This window comes from Herpailurus yagouaroundi, unplaced genomic scaffold, assembly GCF_014898765.1.
Source record: "Herpailurus yagouaroundi ecotype Mexico unplaced genomic scaffold, PumYag 246, whole genome shotgun sequence".
NCBI lineage: Eukaryota > Metazoa > Chordata > Mammalia > Carnivora > Felidae > Herpailurus > Herpailurus yagouaroundi.
Genome location: NW_024412463.1, coordinates 8677755 through 8700057, shown reverse-complemented (window position 1 = coordinate 8700057; position 22303 = coordinate 8677755). Strand labels below are relative to the sequence as shown.

The 22303-nt window shown below is 57.4% G+C and overlaps 2 protein-coding genes across 4 annotated transcripts; one reads left to right on the top strand and one right to left on the bottom strand.

The window, feature by feature from the left end:
* Nucleotides 1-79: 79 nt before the first annotated feature.
* CTSZ (cathepsin Z) lies at nt 80-8943 on the top strand. The gene is made up of 6 exons (XM_040459784.1): nt 80-241; nt 622-785; nt 4904-5083; nt 7013-7163; nt 7447-7609; nt 8423-8943. Exons 1-6 carry the CDS (start codon nt 108-110, stop codon nt 8531-8533), a joined length of 903 nt encoding a protein of 300 aa, XP_040315718.1. The 5' UTR covers nt 80-107; the 3' UTR covers nt 8534-8943.
* Nucleotides 8944-9003: 60 nt separating this feature from the next.
* On the bottom strand, nt 9004-21368 carry NELFCD (negative elongation factor complex member C/D). Of its 3 annotated transcripts, none has more exons than XR_005785827.1 (15): nt 21237-21368; nt 17493-17608; nt 17143-17252; nt 16189-16298; nt 14988-15095; nt 14226-14378; nt 13880-14010; nt 13064-13229; nt 12694-12828; nt 12120-12259; nt 11298-11412; nt 10201-10296; nt 10070-10121; nt 9500-9629; nt 9004-9406 (listed from the first exon to the last, which is right to left on the bottom strand). XR_005785827.1 is itself a non-coding variant. In XM_040459781.1 (15 exons), exons 1-15 carry the CDS (start codon nt 21354-21356, stop codon nt 9372-9374), a joined length of 1806 nt encoding a protein of 601 aa, XP_040315715.1. In that variant the 5' UTR covers nt 21357-21368; the 3' UTR covers nt 9004-9371. The 3 variants fall into 3 exon arrangements, 2 of the variants coding, with proteins under 2 accessions (XP_040315715.1, XP_040315716.1); XM_040459781.1 differs by having other exon boundaries at nt 9981-10121; XM_040459782.1 differs by having other exon boundaries at nt 9981-10121; nt 17493-17605; nt 21237-21357.
* Nucleotides 21369-22303: the final 935 nt, after the last annotated feature.

The following is a 22303-nucleotide window of genomic DNA, read 5'->3' as shown; positions in this document are numbered from 1 at the left end:
GTCGGGGCCAGCGGCCGGCCCCGCCCCGGGGGTGTGTCGCCGGGCGCGGCCGGCTTAAGGCCCGGGCGGGGCGGGGAGGGCTGGGAGAGGCCGGCGGGCCGGGAGCCATGGCGCCGTCCGGGCCGCTGCTGCTGCTGCTGCTGCTGCTGCTGGCGGGCGCGCGGGCCGGGCCCTACTTCCGAGCGGGTCACAGCTGCCGCCTGCCCCTGCGGGGGGACCAGCTGTCCAAGCTGGGGCGCAGGTCGGCCGCGCGCGGGGCCGGGCCCCCCACCCCGGGCTTCCCCGGGTTCCAGGAACCTGGCGTGCTGCCTGCCTCCCGTGACCTTTGAGGGTCAAATCCAGATCCTGTGTTTTTGGGGGGGGGATCGCTCTTTTTCTTTACCTTTGGAAGGTGGGACAAGCCTCACCCGGGGGCCTGGGTGGGGGCGGGGGCTTGCCGGGGAAGCCATGTGGTTCCCGCATGTGGGGTTGCCGCTGCCTCCTTCACGACCCCCGGGGGGGGGGGGCTGGGGTGCCCCCTGGGAGAGGGGCTCCCCTGGGGGCTCGGGCGCTGACTCCCACAGCCTGTCATTCTGGGGAGGGGAGCGGGCGCTGAATCTGTTCGTGCTGGTCTCTTCCCAGGACATACCCCCGGCCTCACGAGTATCTGTCCCCGAGGGACCTGCCCAAGAGCTGGGACTGGCGGAACGTGAACGGCGTCAACTACGCCAGTGTCACCAGGAACCAGCACATCCCCCAGTACTGCGGTTCCTGCTGGGCCCACGGCAGCACCAGCGCCATGGCGGGTAGGTGGGCTTCCGCAGCCCCTCCGGACCGCGGGCCACGAAGGCCTGTCCACACTGCCACCTGGGCGGCACAGGCAGCCACCGGGATTCTGCGCCAGGGCTCAGCGTGGGGCGGGAGGTGGCCGAGCCGCTCCAGCCTAGGGGAGCTGACCTGTGACCTCTGCGGTTCCTCCCCGTGGAGGGAAGGCCAAAGTACTGCAGGCTGGACTGTGTGTCCGCCTGGGGCCCGTGGGTGGCAGACAGGACGAGGGCCAGCCGCCCCGTGACATGCGGCTCCCAGGTGCCGTTTCTCCCCCACAGCTTGTGACCCCGGCCCTTTGGGATCAGACCAGAGGTGAGACTCACCCAAAATCCCCTGCCAGTATTTGGGGACGAGGAAGTGAAACTGCTTTGCAGCAGCAGTTAATATTTGAGCTGACGCCCATCCTGGGTTTGGAATATTGAGCAAGGCTGGCCGGTTTTCTCATCTGGCCCCTGGCCCCGGTGAGGGGACGAAGGAGGGGAAGCTGAGGGCCACACCACCCATGAGGGCTGCTGGGCCTTGCCTTGGGAGAGCAGGGAGCAGAGACCTCCCCCGGCCTCGGGCCTCCATTCAGCCCCAGGCTGGCTTGGGAGGTGTGGGAGGGGCTCCGCCATCTCCAGTGGTGGCCCAGGAGCCTCTAGTGACGGGAGAGTTCCGCTGCAGAAGGGACTGTCTGGCTGGGGGGGCAGGGGACCACTGCCTCGTCCCCGCGGGGCAGCTCACTGGGCAGGCCTGGTGTCCTCGTGGCCTTGTGTTACCTTGATTAAGAACAGGGAGGCTGCCGCGACTTCTGAGGCTTGGTGGCTCCGTTGAAGCCTCCGAGCTGCCCTGGGACTGTTCCCACTTTGCAGATGAGGAAGCTGAGGTCCCTGGCAAGGAGGTCAGGAGACTCGGGTGTGGTGTGAGTGGCAGCTGGGAGTAGAGCCCAGAAGCCTGGCCTTTGGGCCAGGACTGCTGCTGGGCGTCTTTGGGTCGAGGAGTGGAGGGGGTGGTCTGGGGTATCCTTCTGGCCGGAAGGAGGAGGAAAGGGGGGCAGATAGGCTGCGGCACCATTGCAAGGTGTGGGAGGCTTGGGAGGCCCCCTGATTGGGATGTGGAGCCAGAGGCTTAACCCCTGCAGCCCCTGCAAGGCCTTGGGCCGGGCGGGCAGGGTGTGGGCAGGCCCCAGGCGGAGGGTCGGGGCAAAGGCCTCGGCGGGCATGGTGCTCACAGCGCGGAACTGAAAGAGGGCCTTTGTGGTGGCCCTCGGGGTGGGGGATGGACAGAAGAGCCACAAAGGTCACCAGGGCGAGCCCTCGACCTGGTTCCATTTTCAGAGGGTCAGCCCTGCCGCATCTCCGGAGCGGACTCTCCGGGGCAACCGTCTCCTCCAATGACGCTCTCCCCCCAGCAGCAGGACCCTTCTTCCTCTTTCACTGAGAAAACAGGAGCCCTCAAAAGGGGACTTCCAGGGGCGCCGGCCCGGCTGGCTGCCACCTAACACAGCCGGTCGTGGTCTGCCTCTCCTCCTGTCCCCGGGTCCTTTGCCCTGTGCTTGGACCCGGCCATCGCCAGGAGCACATGAGCAGGAGGCCTGGAGCCCATGCCGCCCCAGCCACTGCCCCACTTGCGGGCCCCTTCATCCGTCCTCAGACCCCGTCCAGCCTCACTTCGCCTCCCACTCGGCACCAGGGGCCGCCACGCCGGCAGGTGCAGCCGTCAGCCGCCGGGCCTCGCCCTCCGTGGTCGCGCTTGATCACCTGTCCCTGGCGCGCTGTCCCCGCCTTTCACCGCACACTACGGCTCTTCCTACTTCCTGGCTGCGCCTCCATATCCTCTGCCAGCTCCTCCCCCTCCCCCTGAGCACTGGGTTCCCCGGGTCTCAGCCTTCACCTGCGCCTCCGTGACACCAGCTGTCCGTTGCCCTCCCTCTGCCCGGACACCTCACGCCTCAGTCCCCCCACCCCCCACCCCACCTGGCTGAGCCACTCATCCTTCCCGTCGCTCCCGTGGAAGCCTAGCGCCGCCCCTCGTACGATCCTGGGACGGATCTTGTCCGTTTCACCTTCAGGGTATGTTCTGAACCCCTCTGCTTTTTGCAGCCCCCATCGCTGCACCCCTACTCTGAGCCCCAGGTGCTGGCACCGCCTGGTCTCTGCCCCCTCGCCCCCCTGCCGTCCCGTCTCAGCCTAGACCCGTCTACTGAGCCCCAGGTCGGACTGTACTTCTCTCCCACTGGAAACCCTCCGCGATTGCACGCAGAGCGAGCACAGAACGCTTGCTTGACCTACGAGAGCCTCTGTACGCGGGCTCCCTGTCCTGTGTGGGGACCCCACGGGTCGGGGCTTTGACTGTTTTTGTGTCCAGCGCTGGGTTCCCAGCGCGGAGAACAGCCGGGAGCACAGTAGGTGTGGACGAGCACCTGTGGGTGATGCAGGAAGACGAGCAGGTGGAGAGGAACTTCCAGTTACGTTCGGGCCACGCGGGGAGCGTCTTTGACCCCCCCCTCCCCGGGGTTGGGTCAGGGAGGGAGGGGACGCCTGATCCGGGGGCAGGGGAGGCCAGACCGGGCCGCGGATGGAGCAGCCTTGCTGCCCACCGCTGCCGGGCAGGGGCCGGAGGAGACGAGGCTGGGGAAGTAGGCCTCGGAGTTGGCAGCATGGAGGTCCTCGGCCTTCCAAGAGCAGCTTCCTCAGTGGGGAGGAGACCCCAGCCAGGTTGGCCCGGCGCCGAAGGGACAGCGGGGCTGGGAATGGAGACCCGGAGGGCTGCCGGGAGCCTCACGAGGCAGCAGAGAACTGCGGTGTGTGGGGAGGCGCGTGCGGGGCTCAGGGGCCCTTTGCCGATGTCGGGGGCACCTGGGTGGCTTTAGCATCAGAGTCAGTTAAGCTCAGGTCATGACCTTACAGCTCATGGGATCCAGCCCCACGTCAGGCTCTGCACTGACAGCATGGAGCCTGCTTGGGATGTTCTCTGCTCTCCTCCTCAGTCTCTCAAAATAAACATTAACAAAAAGAAAGAAGGACGAGAGAGAAGGGAGGGAGGGAGGGAGGGAGGAGGAGAGGCAAGTCCACATGTGTGTGCGGGTACTGATGGGGGAGAGAGGGCCCAGGGCCCACTTGGGCCTCGGGTGGGCGGGCAGGGATGTGCCACAGAAGGTGGGTGGGGGGTGCAGAAAGCCTGTACACTGGGTGGCAGGAAGTCGAGGGACCTGCCTTGGAGTTTTCCAGCGGAATCTGGAGAGCCCTCAGATGGGTGGGGGTTGGGGCTGAGCCTGAGGGCAAACCCTCCCGTGCACCAGCAGGCATCAACCCAAGAACGGGGACACCCTTACTGCGGTGTGGAAGGAAACCGAGAGGCAAAATGGCTTGGAGAGGGCAGTAGGGCGAAGGGGGCCCTCACCTGGCCCGCAGGACCTGCGCCGTGGGGTGTGAGGCTGGGGAACCTCCATCAGGAGCTGCCAGGGGCGTGACCTCCCGGGGTCAGCAGCCAGGGCCGGGCTCGGGTCAGGAAAAGAAAATTCGTTCCCTCATTTACGCGGCTGGTACTTCGTGAGCCCCTGCTGCGTGTCAGGCGGCGTGCTTGGGGTCTGGAGCTGAGCCCTGCGGGACACGGGCCCAGGGAAGTACGTGCAGTCGTCAGCAGGTGAGGTGGCGGCAGCTGCTTGGAGCCCGAGCGGCCGGGGAGGCCCGGGAGCTGCACAGGGGTTCCCCAGGGACAGCTCTCTGGGCCAAGGAGCGGCCAGGGAGCACGGAGGAAGGGGCAGCGGGCATAGATTGACGGCGGGTTTCTGAAGGCATGGGGCTGGTCAGATGAGTGGAGGTCTGTGCAGTGGCACCAGGGAGGTGAGGGGGCCCCGGGGCTGCTGTGGGGGTGGCGCCTCAAGGGGCGGGACTGTCCTGTCCCGCGCTCTTGTCTTGGGGGCCGGCGGGCCCTTCAGCAGGCCCTTCCGAGGCGCGGGCCGCGGGGCAGACGGACCTGGCCCTGCCCGCGTGGCACCGGGTGGCCAGTGGTATGGACAGACATCTCCGTGCCCAGGAGGGCTGGGGCGGGGGGCCCTGGAGTGCGGAGACCCTGAGGGGCGGGCGCTGACCAGGTGCGCGTGCTGCCCTCGCAGACCGGATCAACATCAAGAGGAAGGGGGCCTGGCCCTCCACCCTGCTGTCCGTGCAGCACGTCATCGACTGCGGCGACGCGGGCTCCTGCGAGGGGGGCAACGACCTGCCGGTGTGGGGGTACGCCCACGAGCACGGCATCCCCGACGAGACCTGCAACAACTACCAGGCTAAGGACCAAGGTAGGCGCCCGCCCGCCCCCACCGTCCCCCTGGGGGGAGCGGGGAGCCCCCCCGCCACCTTGAAATTGAACCCCGTGGGGCTGGGGGAGCGGGCAGCTGGAGTCCACGGTCCTTCCTGAGGAGACCCCCAGAAAAGACCTGGGGCGGGTGTCTCCAGCCTCGTGTCCCCTGTGGCCAGGACTGGCCACGGTGCTTGGGTTCTGCCATGTTGGCATTTTGGGGGTTTCCTGGGCATCTGTAAGGTGAGCCCTGCAGAGGGAAGAGAAGGTTTTCCAGGAGTGGGTGAGGAAAGCAGGCCTGCAGGTAGGTTGCGGCCCCAAACTGGAGGCACGAGGGCCCAGCTGGAACACGGCATCAGCTCGTTTCCCGGCCTGGGCTGTGAGCACACGGGCAGGGGTGGGGCCGAGGGGGTCCTGCAGGGACCAGCAGAGCCAGCCTGCCTGGAGTCTCGGGAGCTGGCACAGCCCTAGGCTGCTTTCCTTGGAAGCCGAAGGAAAGAAGGTCCAGCCCGCAATTGGCCGTTAAGTCACCTGTCGCTGTCAGAGCTCCCTCTTGGCCAGGGCGGAGAACTGGGATGAACTTAATGGGACATTTGAGACCGCAGTGTTGGAGGAAGGGGGAGCCCGAGTGCGTTTCCGCCCCTGCCCTCTCCCTCCATAAAAGGGTGAGTTCCGGCAGCACCCAGTGCCCTCTCAGGGCCCGAGCATACTCTGGGCCACACCCACGGTGCCCTCACGTCGCCTCCGGAGCCGTAGTGCCCAGCCAGAATGAATTCCCCCAGACTGGTTGGGTGAGTCTTGTTGAAGTGGTAAATACAACAGGGGTCAGAGAACCAAGGAGAGGGCAGGTGAAGGGGAGAAGGCTCTGCAGGATGGGGGGGGATCAGGTGGTCCCTGGGGCCCTGCCCTCCCTCACCCTGCACTGGTCTCGTCCAGCCTAGGCCAGGCCCCTCCAACCCACCGGTGCCACTGAGCAGAGCCGACTGTCTGCGGTACGTAGTCCGCTCTCTGTATTAGCAAATGTGGCCACGGATCTGTCCCTTGCCAGTGATACTGGGCTTGGGGCACTTGGTGTCCTGGGGACAAACGAAACCAGGTTAGGCCTCAAGGAGTCTGTAAGTAGGTAACACGAGAGCCGTAACAAAGCAGGGTGGAGGGGTGCAAAGTGGGATGTTGAGGGCCCGGGGACAGCGCAGGGGATGGTGTCTTCTTACACAACTAAGAGCCACACTTGGTCTTTTTTTTTTTTTAGCCTGCTTCTTGAAACCTCCTCAAACCAAAAAAATAAATAAATAAATAAGAAAATGCTTGATTTTTTCCAAATGTATTGGCCTGTTCACTAGCCAGCAATACAATTATCTTATTAAAAGTTTGGGGCGCCTGGGTGGCGCAGTCGGTTGAGCGGCCGACTTCAGCCAGGTCACGATCTCGCGGTCCGTGAGTTCGAGCCCTGCATCGGGCTCTGGGCTGATGGCTCAGAGCCTGGAGCCTGTTTCCGATTCTGTGTCTCCCTCTCTCTCTGCCCCTCCCCCGTTCATGCTCTGTCTCTCTCTGTCCCAAAAATAAATAAACGTTGAAAAAAAAAATTTAAAAAAATAAAAAAAAATAAAAAATAAAAGCTAATAATTTAATTCCACTCCTTTCAGCTGTATTGTGAAAAGACCCTGCTCTTGGCCTTTAAAGGAGAACAGGCTCGCTCTTGAGTGCCTACTATGAGCTGATTAACCTGTGTGCTCCTTCCCTGCCGAAGCCTGGGGAGGGGGTCCTCCCCGCTCCCTCGCAGCCGGACGAAGAGCCTAGTTCGGCAGCACCTGTCGGCAAGATGCTTCCCGGTTGTTAGTTAAGCGGGGAGAGGGCGTGTGCACGTGCTTCTTTGTTCGCGGGTCCCCGAGGAGCCCGTCTCACGCCGACTTCGCGTGCTGTCCCGCAGAGTGCGACAAGTTTAACCAGTGTGGAACCTGTACTGAATTCAAAGAGTGCCATGCCATCCAGAACTACACCCTCTGGAAAGTCGGCGACTATGGCTCCCTCTCCGGGCGGGAGAAGATGATGGCAGAAATCTACGCCAACGGCCCCATCAGGTGAGGAGCCGGAGCCCCCTGCCAGCTGGGCACAGGGGCCCCAGTCAGTGTCACCCCCCCGCCCCCTCCCTGGGGCCAACTTCCCTGTCTGGGCGTGTGAGGGATCGTAGGGCGTCTGGGAGCGTAGCGAGGGTGAAGCGCACGCACGCGTGCGCACGCTCGAGTGAGGGACGGAAGTTCGGGCAGGGTCGTCCCGATGCACGACCGGGTTGGGTCCACGGGACCGTCTGTAAGGGGGGTGAGTCCTTCCCACCCGAGTGCTGATTCAAGTGCTTGCGCTCAGCTGCGGTATCATGGCGACGGAGAAGATGGTCAACTACACGGGAGGCATCTATGCGGAGTACCACGACAAGGCCTACATAAACCATGTCATTTCTGTGGCCGGCTGGGGTGTCAGTGACGGCACGGAGTACTGGATCGTCCGCAACTCCTGGGGAGAACCGTGGGTAAGCGCCCTCCCCCCACCCTCCCCCAGGCTCCGCAGCCGGGAACTGCAGCGCTGAGCGGGGGCTGGGGGGCTCCTTGCTCCGGCCCAGGAGTACTGGTGACATCTAGGGTCAGATCCTTCGTGGGGGGAGGGTTGTCATTCCCCCTTACCCCTTAGACGCCAGTGGCTCCTCCCCGCCCCACGTGGCCACCAACAATGTCTCTGGACTTTGCCAAGTGTCTCCTGGGGACCCCGCCCTGGTTGCAAAGCACTGTTTTGGAACTTTTGGTTCAGCCCGATTGTTCCCTCTACAACCATCTCATCCTTTCTGCCGGCACAGTTTCGGCTCTCTTAGGAGATACACCCCAATACGGCGGCATTTTTTCAAAACTACTTTTGAGTTGGCTCAAAAATCCAGGGGAGATAAATTAACTGCCAGAATTTTCATTTCTAAGGCCTAGTACTAGTATTAACCATTAACAGCTGAAGACACAAATTCATTACTATGAAGTGGGGGAGAGTGATTAATGTCGAAGTGATGAACTCAGTGTTTTTATTAAAAGACCATACACCGGGGATATTAATAGGTAGTTAAGTCATCCGGCTTGAAGAGTCAACATTTTAGTTACATTAATTTTCTTTGGGCTCACAGGGCCATGTACCTCGCTTGTTAAATATTAACCAAGCCAAAGTATTTCACAGAAGGTATTTCTGAGTAGGGGTCCCGGGAAGGGCAGGCACGGTGCCTGAGACGGTGGCGGGGCGGCGCACGGGCAGCAGGGGGCACAGGAGACGGGGATGAGCGAACGTGTGGTGCCCCCCCCCCCCACAGGGTGAGCGAGGCTGGATGCGGATAGTGACTAGCACCTACAAAGACGGGAAGGGTGCCGACTACAACCTCGCTATCGAGGAGAACTGCACGTTCGGGGACCCCATCGTCTAAGACCCAGGCCTCCGGAAGAGCGGGGGTTTAAGAGATGGTATCGTGAGCCCTCGTCGGGGGGGATCCCGTCGCCGAGGGCGCTGGGCCGGGAGTGCCGCCGTCTGCAGGAACTCGGGGCTGACCCGAGCGGACGGCTGCTGGGCTGGCGGGGAAGCCATCCTTCAAGGGTCGGAAATGGGAGGGCGGAGACCCCGGGGCCGGCAGCACGGTGTGCCCGGCCAGAGTGTGGTCTCCATTCTCCTCAGTACGTGATTTGGTGTTTTCTATTTGGCAACGGTGGCCTATAATGTGGTAACCGAGGTCAGACTGATCACCAGTTGTTCTGTCACCTGGAATCAGTGGTGGGGGTGGAGAAGGCCATCTCAGATCACCCGAGTGGTAATGAATAAAATACACGACTCCCCGCGGGAGTGGAGCCTGAGCGTGCCTTATTTACACACGAGAACACCACCAGGATCTACACCTGCCGATCCAGCAGAAAGACTTTTTAATTTGTTCTTGGAAAATTAACATGACAAAATGTCAACCAATCGGGTTCTTGTGAGAAAAGTCACCTCGGAAGGTAGTTCATCTCCGAGTCTCTGGTCCCGAGCTCGCTGCAACCCGCGGGAGGGACTCCGTTCCTTCGCCAGGGGGAGAACACGGGCAGCAGGGTCTGGGGGCAGCGCGAGCCCCTAGGAGAGGGGGCCGCCCGTAGCAGCGGCTCCACAGTCCCCACCTCCTCCCCCAGAGCCCGGTCCCAAGATGCCGACGGGGCCTCTTCGGCAACGGCTCCTGGGAGGGCTTTCCCACAACTGGTCTCGGAACGTTCTGTGTCAGCTCCGGAGGGTGCACTGAATTAGTTCACCAGGATGAAGTTAGACTTGCAGTGAGCTTTAACACAGAAGGAAAACAGGCACGGGGTTAGAAACAGGAGGTGAACGGTGACAAGGCCGCGGCAGAGGGACACGCACGTCCCAACCCTACCTATAAACGCCGTCACGGGGTCATGTTCGCCCTCTGTTTTGATGGTGCCTGCGATGCTGTCGTTTTCCAAGATGGGGAGGAAGAGCTGCACGAAGTCAGAGGTGTACGGGGGAGCGATAACGTCCAGCACCTAGGACGAGAGCACCAGGTCGCTCCCCACACAGCCCACGAGCGGCGTCCCACCATCGTCCGGTGAAATGGCAGACAGTTTGGGGACAGTCACCCTCCCCTCCCCGCTCTTTGCTCCCTGGTGACAATACGAGCCTCCAACGTTAAGACCCCAGGTGGTTCTACGGGCAAAACATAATATGGCTCCTGAAGGTGGGAGGTGCTTGGTAAATGGTATGTAACCATTGTCACCACCATTAGCAGAGAGCACAGTTCTCAGAGCTGGGCACAAAATAAACTAAGTAAGCCAAAAGGCGCCGCTAGCGTTAACAGTAGAAACGTGAAACAAACAAACAAACGGTGTATTGCTGACCTCAGTTACAAAATAGCGAATGAGTGAAATGTCAGTGTCCAGCTTCTCCAGACACTTTCGGATGTAACTGACAACAGGAAGTACGTAACCTCGACTCAGTAGGTGAACCATCCTGTCCAACAGGGTCTTCTTCAACTCAAGCTACAAGGGTGGGGGCAGACAAATCCGTCACAACGGGTCCTCTCCCCAGCCTCCAGAAACCCATGGGCCGCCTGCTCACCTGCTCCATCACGTCCAGCTGGGAGTGCTCCGTCTCAAAAAGCTTAACAAGCAGCTGCAGGACCTGGGGGTGCAGGAGCTGGTGGCAGGTGCTGATCTACAAACACGCCAAAGGGGGCCTCGCTGAGCACCGCGGCCGGGCCCCCGGGCTCACCATCGGTGCCCGGAACCGCCATCACCGTCACGGCCGGCAGACAGCGGGCGGCTAATGATGGCAGCCCTCGCCCAAAGCCGGTCAGCTTCCGTGCCTTTGCTCGTCCTTTCGGAACACTTGCTAAAAACTGAGAAATCTATGGAGCCAATGAAACAAGTTCCTTCTTTAAATTTTCTTTTTATTCGGGACCCTCGGGAAGCTCAGTGGTTAAGCGTCCAACTCTTGATTTCAGTTCAGGTCACCATTTCATGGTTCCCGAGTTCGAGCCCCTCACCGGGCTCTCTGATGGGAGCACAGAGCCTGCTTCAGATCCTCTGTCCCCTTAACTCTCTGTCCCTCCCCAGCTTGTGCTCCCTCTCTCAAAAATAGGGGCGCCTGGGTGGCTCAGTCGGTTGAGCATCCGACGTTGGTTCAGGTCATCTCGTGGCTCACAAGTTTGAGCCCCACATCGGGCTCTGTGCTGACAGCTCGGAGCCTGGAGCCTGCTTCCGATTCTGTGTCTCCCCCTCTGCCCCTCCCTCTCTCTGCCCCTCCCCTGCTCGTGCTGTCTAACTCAAGAATAAATAATAAACATTAAAAAAATTAAAATAGATCAGGAAACATTAAACATTTTTTTCTGGGGGCAGGGGGAGGAGCAGAGAGGGAGAGAGAAAATCCCAAGCGGGCTGCATGCTGTCAGTGAAGAGAGCCTGGTGGGGGGCTCAATCTCATGAATGGTGAGATCACGACCTGAGCCAAAATCAAGAGTCAGACGCTTAACAGACTGAGCCATCTAGGCACCCCAAAACCAATTCCTTAAAAGGAAAATCCTCCCTGAGGATAAAAAGTCACTAGCTCTGTACCGAGTAGCCTGTGGATTCAGTGACAGATGTACTGGCAGGACAGGCACGAGGAGGATAAGGCATGGACACGGAGTGCCGCCCAAGGCCCCGCAGCCCCCGTACCTCGTCCAGCAAGGCCAGGTGTACCGGGGTGTGGTCGGTCTGTAGCTGGAAGTATCTCGGCTCTGACACAGTCCAGTCCACCCACTTGAGCACACCCATGGCCACCACTGGGAACCTACGGGAAAACGGGGCACAATGCTTCCTTTAAATGAAGTTAAAAAAAGAAACGCCACCACCCCATCTATCCCAGCAAGTGGCTCTCCCTCTGCTCTGCCAAGGAGATGCTGGTCAGAGAGACGGTCTCAGGAGGCCAGGATCCTCTCAACGTGTGCTACAGGGACCCAAACTCAGTTACTGGCTTATTTTCAACCACTATTGGTTTAAAAGAAGATCGTTAAGGCAGAACTCTGAGGGAGCCTGGACTGGGCTGAAGTTTTATTTGGCAAACCCTCTCTCTGTCCCTAGTAGAGACTACCAGGGGAAAGCCTCAAACACCTAAGAGGACCACCCTATCTGTAAGCCCGTCTGATCAACGCAGGCGTCTGTATCCTTGCTGTGATCACGTCACTTTTACACAAGCAACACTTCGTTGGCCTGATTTTTACGGTAAATAGACCCTTCCCTTCAAAGCAGCTTTTGTAATTCTGGTTGGTCTTCCATTTCCTTAGGCTAATTCATGAACAGACTTCTGGCAGATAAGCACCTGAGAAGTACTCGTGCTGCTAAAACAATTTAAAGTTCTCTATATACATTTTACAAAAAAACTGAAATCAGTAAGTGTCTCTGAAGCTTTTGTTAAATACATAAGCTTTTAATAAAATGAAAATTCAACCAACTTCCTCCAGAAGGATCAAGTTCAGAACTAAAGTTTAATTTGCTCACCTAATGCACTGATAAAGTGTACTGAGCTCGGCCACTAGCTCGGAGGCCCCTTTGTTTTCATTACAGCACAAGTTGTGAACAGTCTCCACGGCTTTTGACGTTGACTTCAGCTCATCTTTGTTGATGCCCACGCGCTTGTTCTGAACACACACACACACACACACAGAGTTAGTTAGTGAGTCCCGGTGGCCTTGCAGTTGGGGTCATCTGCTACAGTCTACCCCTCTCTGCAAACCCCCTTCCCTGTCCCTGGAGTCGAGTCCATTCGGCTGCCACCCGTCAGAGTCGCCCAGGGTGCAGGAACAAGCCAGTGAGGCTAGGCCTGTGGCAGAGAGGGACCTGCCTATTTCTGTAGTCGCACTTCAAATTCCAGTGTGAAAAGTATTAACAGATGCTATGCACGTTCTCTTGAGACATTCAGCACTTTGACTATTTCATGCACGAACACTACGAACAGGTTTCTGACACTAGTTGGGATCACGACTTCTTACACAGCCCAAATTCCCAAATAATACCAAAGAGAGGAGGTTACTTGTCCCCCTAAAAGTGCATCGATCCTCAGAACTGATGGTACCTTTTTCCAGGTCTCAACCACGCTGGCAGCATACGCCAAGATGTGGATGTACTTGTGCTTGTGGTCCTGGTTGATCCGGGCCCCTGGTTTAAAGAGCGACTGCATGAACAGGTCCAGGAAGGCCGGCACCCGGATCTGAGGAGACACACACGGCTCGATGAAAAGGAACGCGCGGAGGAGACGTCAGGTCAGTCCATATGCGCTTACGGCAGGAGTGAGGGCGCGCCGAGAACGTGACGGGGGAGGATGAGGAAAAGGACAGAAACGAATTTGTATTCGGGGACTTCGGAGAAACACAGGTTTTCCAAAATAACCCTTCTAATCGGCATGGAGGGGGTCCCACCTTATTATTAAAATGAAAGCAACTTACAAGTTCAACAGGAGGCGGGTCCATGCTTGTGAACATCTTGAAGAGGACCGTGATGTCGGCCGGATTCAGGGCTCCTTTGGACAACATGGCCCCAAGAGCCTGACAAGCCCTGGGGTAGGAGGCAGCTGTGCCCAGCGCAAGTGTGATCTGACTGGCATCATGACCTCTGGGTGAGAGAAAGCACAGATCCCACTGTTAGGAAGGTGGCTCCCTGCCCTCTCCTTCCTTCTCTGCCTCTTTCCTTCCTTTTTTTCCACACCTCACTCTTGGAATTGTTTGGGTCCCTTTTTTTTCGTATGTCTATCATTCACTGGTATCTTGACTGACCCACAAAAACAGCATTTAGAGCTAACTGGGAAAGGGTTGGATACAGCTTGCAGACTTTCCAAGAGGAGCCACTCACTTTTCATGTCTTATTAAGACTCCGTTAGGAGAGAATAAAGCCAGCAAGGGCTAATTTTATTCCGTAAGATATGGACCGCAACAGAACAATTAAACTACTGAACAACTATTTCAGGACCGCTATCATTTGCTATTGATGAATCCTAATATATGAAAACACAGGTTCACAGATCCAGTGAACTGCGCAATAATCAAGTACCTTATAAAATACTCATCAAAGCCAAACTTCAGAAAGCAAGCTCTCTCCGTGTATCTAAAACTACCCTGACCTTTCTAGCTCTACCAGACAGAAGGGAGTCAATCTGTCTGTCAAGAGGAGGGCCTAGAGTCTCTGCCGGTGGACACAGGGTGAAGGGGGAACTTTGCGGGGAGCACCTAGTCAGGACCAGGACGAGCACAAACACTGTCTCTCACTTCTCCTGGGCGAAGCGCTGCACCTCCTGTGCGATCCTGCGCACGGCGGAGCCTCCTTGCTCTTCCTGGGCCAGCACGGACATCATGGCCTGGGCAAACAGGTACGTGTGCTCCCCATGACACACCATCTTCTGGAACGTTGCAGGGGGAGAGAGTTTGGGGTTCCATAACTGCGGCAGTGACAGATGTCGACAAAAGAGCCAAACCCCCAACCACCCTGCATGCAAGTTATTATGCTGGAACTGGCCTTCTGACCTGGACATTCTCTCCAGGGAAGAAGCATTTCATGTTTGAAAACGCATGACCCCGATGCACGGCCGCCTTCTGAGACACACAAAGAACTTACGGCAAACTCAGGGAGGTTTTTTTCAAGGTTTTCCTCTCCTCCGTCCAAAATTGTAGCTAGAGAGGTACGGAGCACTCTAGAGAACACTTCCAGCTGCTGGCAGGCTGTGGACACGCTCGTTATCTCCCCTTGGTACCCTGCGTCAGAAATCAGCTACAATACAAAAACGAGAGGCCAGAGTGTCAACAGGTAGTGACCACACGTTTCACAGAAAGTTGGCTTGTCGTCAGTGTGCGTGGGAAGGTGGGACAAGCAAACACTGGTCTCAGGTCTCAAACACTTATTCTGATCCCCGCCTCACCACTGACTAGGCTTGTGGCCCCGGCTAACCATCCCATCTCGGTTTCTTCGTGTGTAACATGAAGTGGACGAACGAGGCCTTCTTTTTTTTTTTTTTTTAAACTAATTTTCTGTGTCCAACGTAGGGCTCGAACTCACGACCCCGAGATCAAGAGTCACATGCTCCGACTAAGCCAGCCAAGCGCCCCAAACCAGGCCTTCTTAAAGGGTCCTCTCAGCACACGATGGACTCTAAAAATACGTTCCTGCCAAATCCTAAAACACAGTCCACGTTGATCCAAAAACACACATACATATTCTATGCTTTTCTTTCTCACTGTTCAGATTTACAGAGGCGAAGTGATGGAGACCTTTACCAAAAAGCAAATATGACCTTTCAAAAGAAACAGACCACTTCCCAACTAACATAACTCTCACTCATAAATGCCTTCGCCTTTTCTGTGACACTAGTCCCCTGCCTACCTTAACAGTGAAGTTCAGCATCAAGCAGTCTGGATGGGCTTCAGCCAGTTTGTAAAAAAGATCTCTCCACGTGGTATGTGCAATCATTTGTTCAAGCCAAGCTGGGGTCTGCCAACAAACAAATGGACGGCGAGATAAAAGGCCTCGCTTGAGCTTTAGTGAAGACGGTATCGTATGAACAACCACTGGACATTCCAGTTGGAAGAGCCCCCGTGAGCGTCGAGCTCCAGCCCTGTGGTCCCGGCACAGGAAGCAGACCAGAGCTGGCGATGCCACAGGGGCAGCTGAGCGGCAGCGCTGGAGCCCTGAAAGCCCACTCACGGCTTCTGGAGACTCAACCGCACACCAGAGTCACTGAAAGGCGCTTCTTGGAGCCACTCGACTCTAGGGAAGTACACGTAGTGTGGCCGCAGCGTAGGCACAAGTAACACATATGCCACATCTTGCCCTTGGCAAGAGGAAAAGGCCGTTTGATAGGGCAGAGGTTTTGGCCATCGCCATGTGTGGTGGCCGCGAACACGTGTCTCTCAGCTCCCCTACTGTGTGACTGACAGACCCTCTGAGTCCACCTCCCACCTGTGCCAAGGCCAGCTGCCCGCAGGATACTCCCAGCCACCAATCGAGTACGGCAGGGCTCCCGGCAGGCTGGTTCCCAGGAGACATGGGGCTCCAGTGACAGGGGACTGTGGCCTGAAGATGCCCACTGACACTGCTGGAACTTTCTGAAAACTGCCCGGTCGCCTAAGGCTCTTCACCCCCAACCTCCCTTCCTCCCTTCTGCCTTCTGAGCCCAGACCTGCATCGTGGCTCCCCAGCCCCCGCCCATCTCCTCTCACAGGCGTGTTGTTCGTATCTCCTGCACACAGAATCCCGTCCTGGCGTCTGCTTCCTGGGGGACCCGGACGAGTACCCCACACCACTCCCAGGACCGGTGCTCGAGAGTCGACAGAAGTGGGAGGTGTGAGTCTGCCAGTCCTCCTCTCTAGTTCACCACCCGTGTGCCTCTCAGTGTGCAAGAGCTCACTACCCTGCAGAGAGCATTTTGAGGGCAAGTCTGACTCTACACAATTTCCATCTCACACCTTGATTTTAGGACCCAACTTTTTGCATTACTTACCTAATACGCCACGTTCCACTGTACACGTGGAATGAGCAAAAGATCCTAGGAACTGGCATTAGAAAAAGAAGACAGACTCCTCACCTCTCCTTCTTCGGTAAAAATAGAATCTGCTTTGCGGGGGTCAAAATGTTTGATCAATAAACTCTTCAAGTGATTTTCCACAGTTTCCTGAACTTGCACTGGTTCAACACCTGAAAGAAAATGAAAACAGCCGGATGGAAAAGGGCCATCTCTCAATTTGTTATACTACTTTGGAAAAAATAGACAGGTCAAAAGTCTGTATGTGAACCAAAGATCACAGAATTGCTCCTGACCACTTGGAATTCGGGACCTCTCGTAAAAATTCAGATTTATTAACCTTGGTCAGCGGTAAGACCCAAAAAAGGAGCCCAAGGCAGAACACAGAAGGCCGTCTGCCTTCACGGAAAGGACAGCAGCATCTTGGACGCCTCGGTAAAGACAAGGACAAACTGCCAAAACAGACAGGCAGGAGGACAGACAGACATACCCGACAGGGTGGAAAGAGAGCAGATGCCAGCCATGAGAGGTGCACCGTGTTCAGGAGCTAGGGCAGCAGGGAACCCACTGCCTTCCAGCAGCACCTACTCCATGATGTCATCTGCACCCAGCTCAGTGGCCTCACAGTGAGGCTCTACCCTGATCAGATTAGCTAAAAGCCACAATCATACCCAGGCCTAAATTATCCATCATCCACCGCTTGCTATAACAGACCTCTTAGAAATGACGCAGTGAGGGTATACAGTCTGACCCCATAATTCTACAACATGGTAGGGAAAACAGCTCCATGAGAATCCCATTTGCAGGCTACCCGTAAACCTCAAATTAGTGCATCAAAGATAGGAATCAAGCAGATGAACATGGGTAAGAAGTTCAGTTCCCACTTACAGAAGTCTTAAAAACCAGGAAAACAAACAAGGCCTTTCCGGTTTATCAGCATTATAATGATCCAGAGGTCTATTAAAAAAAGGTGGGGGGGGGCGGTGACCAGGCAGGACGGGGCCACCCACAAAGCACCTGTCTGAATGAGCCACTCAGCCAGCAGGTTGACGGTCTGGGCCACGGCAGTGTAGTTCTCAGACAGTAGCTGGATAACATTCTCCGGAGACCCTCCTGCCTGAAAATACCTAGAAAAGGTAACGAAAAAAGCTAGGACACTCATAGGAATGTAGGCGGGCATGGGGATCAATGACAAGATAGTCAGGATATTAAGATTTTTAAAGCGGGGGTGGGGTGGGGTGGGGTCTAGAAGCTTTCCATTCCCGAATCACATTATTCTGGCTTTTGCAGATCACCCTCTGGGTCCATTACACACTGTCTCTAAGTTCCCCAGCTTCCTCCCCACACACACGACCTTTCTCACACACCTCTTCAGAGTGTTAAAGATGGAGGGCTCCATTATATAATCCCGGGTAGAAAATTTATGTAGGCATTCTTGCTGGACCTCCGCATCGTCTTCTCCTTCTCCATAATCATCCTCCTGCTGGTGATAAAAAGAGCCAGGCTACTTTTTCATCAACGCAAGTATCCTGCAATCTCACCTTAAATCTGCAGAACCCCGTCCATTTCAAAAGCGTTCCACATACGTTACTTCATTTGACTTCTGTGATCATCTCAGGAAGTGGGCTGGACAAGTAACGAGTGGCTAAGAAAATGGAATCCAGAACCACACCAAGGGGGTTTACATCGCAACTACATGCTGGGGTATCCACTTCCTCCTCTGTTAAAGATCATACCAGTGGCTGCTCCCATTGGACTTTTGGAAGGATTCTGTAATCTAATTTCTGGACGAACCAAGCCTAGCGCCTGACGTTCAGTGAGAGTTCAACAGATGTCAGTTATTGTTTTCACTATTATTATTTCACATGTGCCATTTAATGCTTTCCAACAAAGACTGATGGAGTGATTCTCGAAGGCACAAGCCATCAATACGCTGTTAGGAAGCAGAGATCACAGACTTGCCTCCAATCAGCAGGACTGGCTGGATACTAGGCCCTGTTCTGTGTGGAAACAACCTTAGGCAAGTCACTGAATCTAAGAACAAAGCAGGATGATGTGTGACATCAAGGTCCATCCGGTGTTAACACGGTCATCCCAACTACTAGGCAGATGCTTTTTAGATGCTTACTCTGTACTGAGCACCGTACTTGCCTCTAGAAATCCCCGGAAATAGAAGACAGGATCTAGCTTTTTCTGCCAAAGGACTTTACAAACGAGGAGAGACCAACCTTCCATGCAAGTGACTAACATGATGGTGTAAGAGCTGGACCAGGGATCAGCAAACCACGGCTCAGGGCCAAATCCAGCCCTTCTGTTTCTCTAAGTAGAGTTTTGTTGGAACACAGCCACACCCATTTGAGAATTTTTTGGAATTTTACATATTGTCTATGGCTGCTTTCTCCCCGTCATGGCAGAGTTAAGTAGTCGTGACAGGGACCGGCAAAGCCTAAAATGTTTAGTATGTGGTCCTTTACCAAAAAGTCTGCCCACCCCTGGGCAATTCTGTAAGCAAAGCTTTGGGAGCAGATTCCTTCTGCGGGGACTGGGGAGTCTTTCAGACCTGCCTTGTGCGGGGAGCCTGGAGCAAGGCCGTGAAGGAAGGCTGGCCTTCACCCCGAGACTTGTCCTTGTGGGTCTGTTTTCTGGGGCCTCTGTCCTCAGTCCTGCTCTCTCCTGCTACCTCTTCTCTTGGGTGATGCCACCTCCCTGCTCATAAATCTAGAATTTGGCCTGGATCTCTCTCTTTCTCTCGAGCTCCAGACTCAAGTGTCAGCAGTTTATTCTCACTGCCCCTCGGATGCCGGCTACTTGTCCAAACTCATTAGGTCCACAACTGACCTCTGCACAGATCTTTGTCCTACCACCTATGTTTTAGTAAAGGATTCCGTCATCCACCGGGTACCCCAAACTCACAAAGGTGTGAGTCACCCTCGGTTTCTGCTCCCTCACGCCACCGCGCGTCCCGTCGTGAGGACCCGCCCATTCTGCTTCCCACAGGTCTCTCCGTCGGCCCTTCCTCCCGCCTTTCCCATTCCTTATTTTGTGCGTGCCTGCAGGAGCAGTATGTCCCGGGCGGCTCAGCCTCACGCCTCCCTCTCGGTCACCTTCCACGTTGACGCCACCACGGTCTTCACAGGCCGCACGCCTGATGCTTCTCTCTTGCGTCAAGTTTCCAGTCTCCCTCAGAAAGGCTCTCCAACCTCTAGCGTGACTTTGACCCTTCACTTGCCACCTGGCCGGTCTCGTCTCCTGCCAGCCCCCACCGGCAACCCGAAGCCAGACTGCACTACCGGCATACTTAACGTCACCGTGGCCTCCGTGCGCGTCTTCCGCCTCTCAGGTCCAGTAACGTGGCGTCAAGCGAGCAGACCTGGCGTCACGAAAACTGACCCGCCCCCATCGTTCAAAATCCAGCTCATGTCACCCCTTCGGTCACCTTGCTGGACTTCCTCTTCCTCCTCTGAGCAGTCAGCATGTACGTGAAGGGAACATCTGGTCCACCCCTCTCATCACCGAGAGCCTCTGAGGGTCGGTGCACTGAATGGGGGTCACGACGAAAGTTCCCCAAACGCGAGACTCCCCAGCCTCCTGTCGGCGGGGCCTACGCTTGGCTCTGCCGTTCCTAGCGGCACACACTAGGGCACAAGGTGGACTGTCGGGTTATGAAACGAGGGCCCTGGTCTAGACGGCCCCTGGATATGCCTCAGTGGTAAGGTCATGACTGGAAGGCCCAGAGTGACCAGTGCTGTGACCTTTTGAACAGGACGCTCGGAACACGAAGCCACCACTAAGCTCATTCACGTCCCATTGGTTGTCCAGCGGTGTGATAAAGTGGCGGTGGAGACAAAGGACCTGGGCTGGGTCCCCATTCCTTCGCCAGCTCGCAATCCTGCGAGGGGAGTGGGACAGCGCGAGCACGGGCCGTCCGCTGAAGCTGCCTCCAAACACACGAACCTCGTGCTGTCACTCCCTGCCCCAAACTCTTGAACAAGTCACGTTCAGCAGCCGTCAAAGGCCCTTCAGACCTGGTTCCCTCGCAGACCTCGGGCCGCCGCACCCACCAGACGGCTCACCACCGAGGACTCCTTTCTGCTCCACAAACACAGCACCTGTCTTCGCATCTCCGATCCTCAGCTCCCAAGCCCCCCTTGCACCCCTGCCCCCTTCAACCACCTGCGCCCCACTCCGTCCTTCCTTCAAAGCGCTCTCAAAGCGCTCGGTATTTCCCACACCTGATGTGCACTCTTGCTAAACGGCAAATCCCCAGGCTCCCCTCCAGGCCAACCTATCTGTCTCCAGGGGAGGGACCTGAGAAGCTGCATGTTAAACAAGCACTTCGGGTGGGTTTTCAGATTAGAATAAACTTGGACTACACTGGCAGGGCTGGGGCTACCAGGTCGGAGTTCCCAACCCTCCTGGGGCGGGGGGGATGGGGGGACAAGGGAAGACCCCTCCTCAGCCTCCATACCAAACCCCTCCAGGTCAACGATGGAAGGATTGACTGGATCAGACCAAAGCACCGAAAAGTACGTTTTACAAACAGCAAAACACGTGTTACGAAAGCCCAAAGTTGCACTTTCCCCCTCATGATGCTGGTTTGGACTTTCTAAGCGACTCAGTTGTTCAAATTTGGCGCTCTGAGCCCCATCCGCCGTCGAGTTCGTGCCTTATATGCCTGGCGGGCCGGTAGGCCGAGGCCGGCCCCAAGGGAGTGGCCCCTGGGACCCCGTCGTGACACGACGGGGTGGTCGGCCCCTCCGCGGCCCAGACCCCAGCGAGGCGGCCGCGGCGCCGGGGGACCTCACGCCCGGGTCTCCCGCCCCGTCCCCGCCCCCACTCGTTTGCAAGGGAGGAAACGGAGACGCACAGAGGCCGCGTGCTCGCCCCTCGACGGGCAGCGGCGCTCTGGGCGGGCCCCGCTGGCCCGGGGACGAAGGCGGGTGGCGGGCGCTCTGGGGGCGCGGGGAGCGCGCCCCGGGCGGGGAGGGGGCGGGGCGGGCTGTGCTTGAACCACTCGGTGACCGCGGGGCCCGGCGCGGCGGGGGCGGGGCCGGCCCGCCGGCGACGGAGACCAACGGTCCTCGTCGGGGGCACCCGGCGCCCCCCCTCACCTGGCCGCCGTCCGCTTCGTCGCCCCACTCGGCCGCGCTCCCGAAGTAGTCCTCCTCCATGATGGCGCCCGGCGCGGCCCCCGCCATCCTCTCCCGCGAGCGCGCGCGAACACGGCGCATGCGCACGGGCAGAGGCGGGCGAGCGCACGCGCGGCCCCGAGGCTCCGCCCCCCCCCCCCCCCCCCCCGCGTCCGCGCGCCTAGGCCCGGGGAAGGGGCGGGGCACAGAGAGCTGCCCTTCAGTCGTGGCTCCAGGCGCCCGAACCCCGGCGGGAGCCGGCGGGAGGCGGGGCCTGAGCGAGGGGGCGGGGCACGAAGGCTGTCCTGGGCTGGTGGCTCTGGGCCCCGGGGGAGGACAGAGCGCCCCGAAGGGATCCTGGAGCATAGCCTGGGTGGGTCCCAGGGGTTTTAACTCCGGATAGAAGTTAAAGACCAGACTCGCTCTTGTCCTGGGTTCGGGTCCCGGCTCCACTCCTTCTTCGCCGTGACTTTCGGTCCTGAGAGCATCAGTTTTCTCATCTGACAACGGGGCACAAGAGCAGGGCTGACCTATTGGGCCTAGTGTCCAGGGCCCACGAAAATGTTCCCATTTCCTTTAAAATCAGAATAACAATGCATATTGTAATAATGAATCCAGCCTGGATTGTATTAGTATAATTGGCATACCAATCCTACCAGTGGATGCAGTGTAATATATAACATGAAATACTTCTTTATGGAAGAAGGGCCCGCGAAGGCCAAACTGCTCTCAAATGCCCTGGAAACGAGAGTCTACCTCGTGGGGTAGTCGGTAAGGATAACTGAGATGATGCTTTTTAAGCCCACATCATGGTTCCCTGCACGTAGTAGGAGATACCAAAGTGATAGGCTTGTGATCATCATAGAAAGATCTGAGCAGGGACGTCAACACTGTCAGATCTGGGTGCTTGGAGAGAAAGCCCGGGTCGGTGAGGAAGAGCACTAGAGATGTGAGCTCGAGGATATTGATGATAGCGACCATTTCCAGAGTGCTTACCGGGAACTGTGATTTCGTTCATTCCTTCTCTTATTCATTCGACTCCTGTTTAT

Excerpts from the sequence above, each read along its gene's own strand:
- CTSZ (XM_040459784.1), top strand. The coding sequence starts at position 108 with ATGGCGCCGTCCGGGCCGCTGCTGCTGCTGCTGCTGCTGCTGCTGGCG. Across the intron at positions 786-4,903 it reads CAGCACCAGCGCCATGGCGG|ACCGGATCAACATCAAGAGG; the intron begins GTAGGTGGGCTT and ends CTGCCCTCGCAG. Across the intron at positions 5,084-7,012 it reads CTACCAGGCTAAGGACCAAG|AGTGCGACAAGTTTAACCAG; the intron begins GTAGGCGCCCGC and ends GCTGTCCCGCAG.
- NELFCD (XM_040459781.1), bottom strand. The coding sequence starts at position 21,356 with ATGCGCCGTGTTCGCGCGCGCTCGCGGGAGAGGATGGCGGGGGCCGCG. Across the intron at positions 17,253-17,492 it reads ATCTTTAACACTCTGAAGAG|GTATTTTCAGGCAGGAGGGT; the intron begins GTGTGTGAGAAA and ends TACCTTTTCTAG. Across the intron at positions 11,413-12,119 it reads ACACTTTATCAGTGCATTAG|GTTCCCAGTGGTGGCCATGG; the intron begins GTGAGCAAATTA and ends GTTTTCCCGTAG.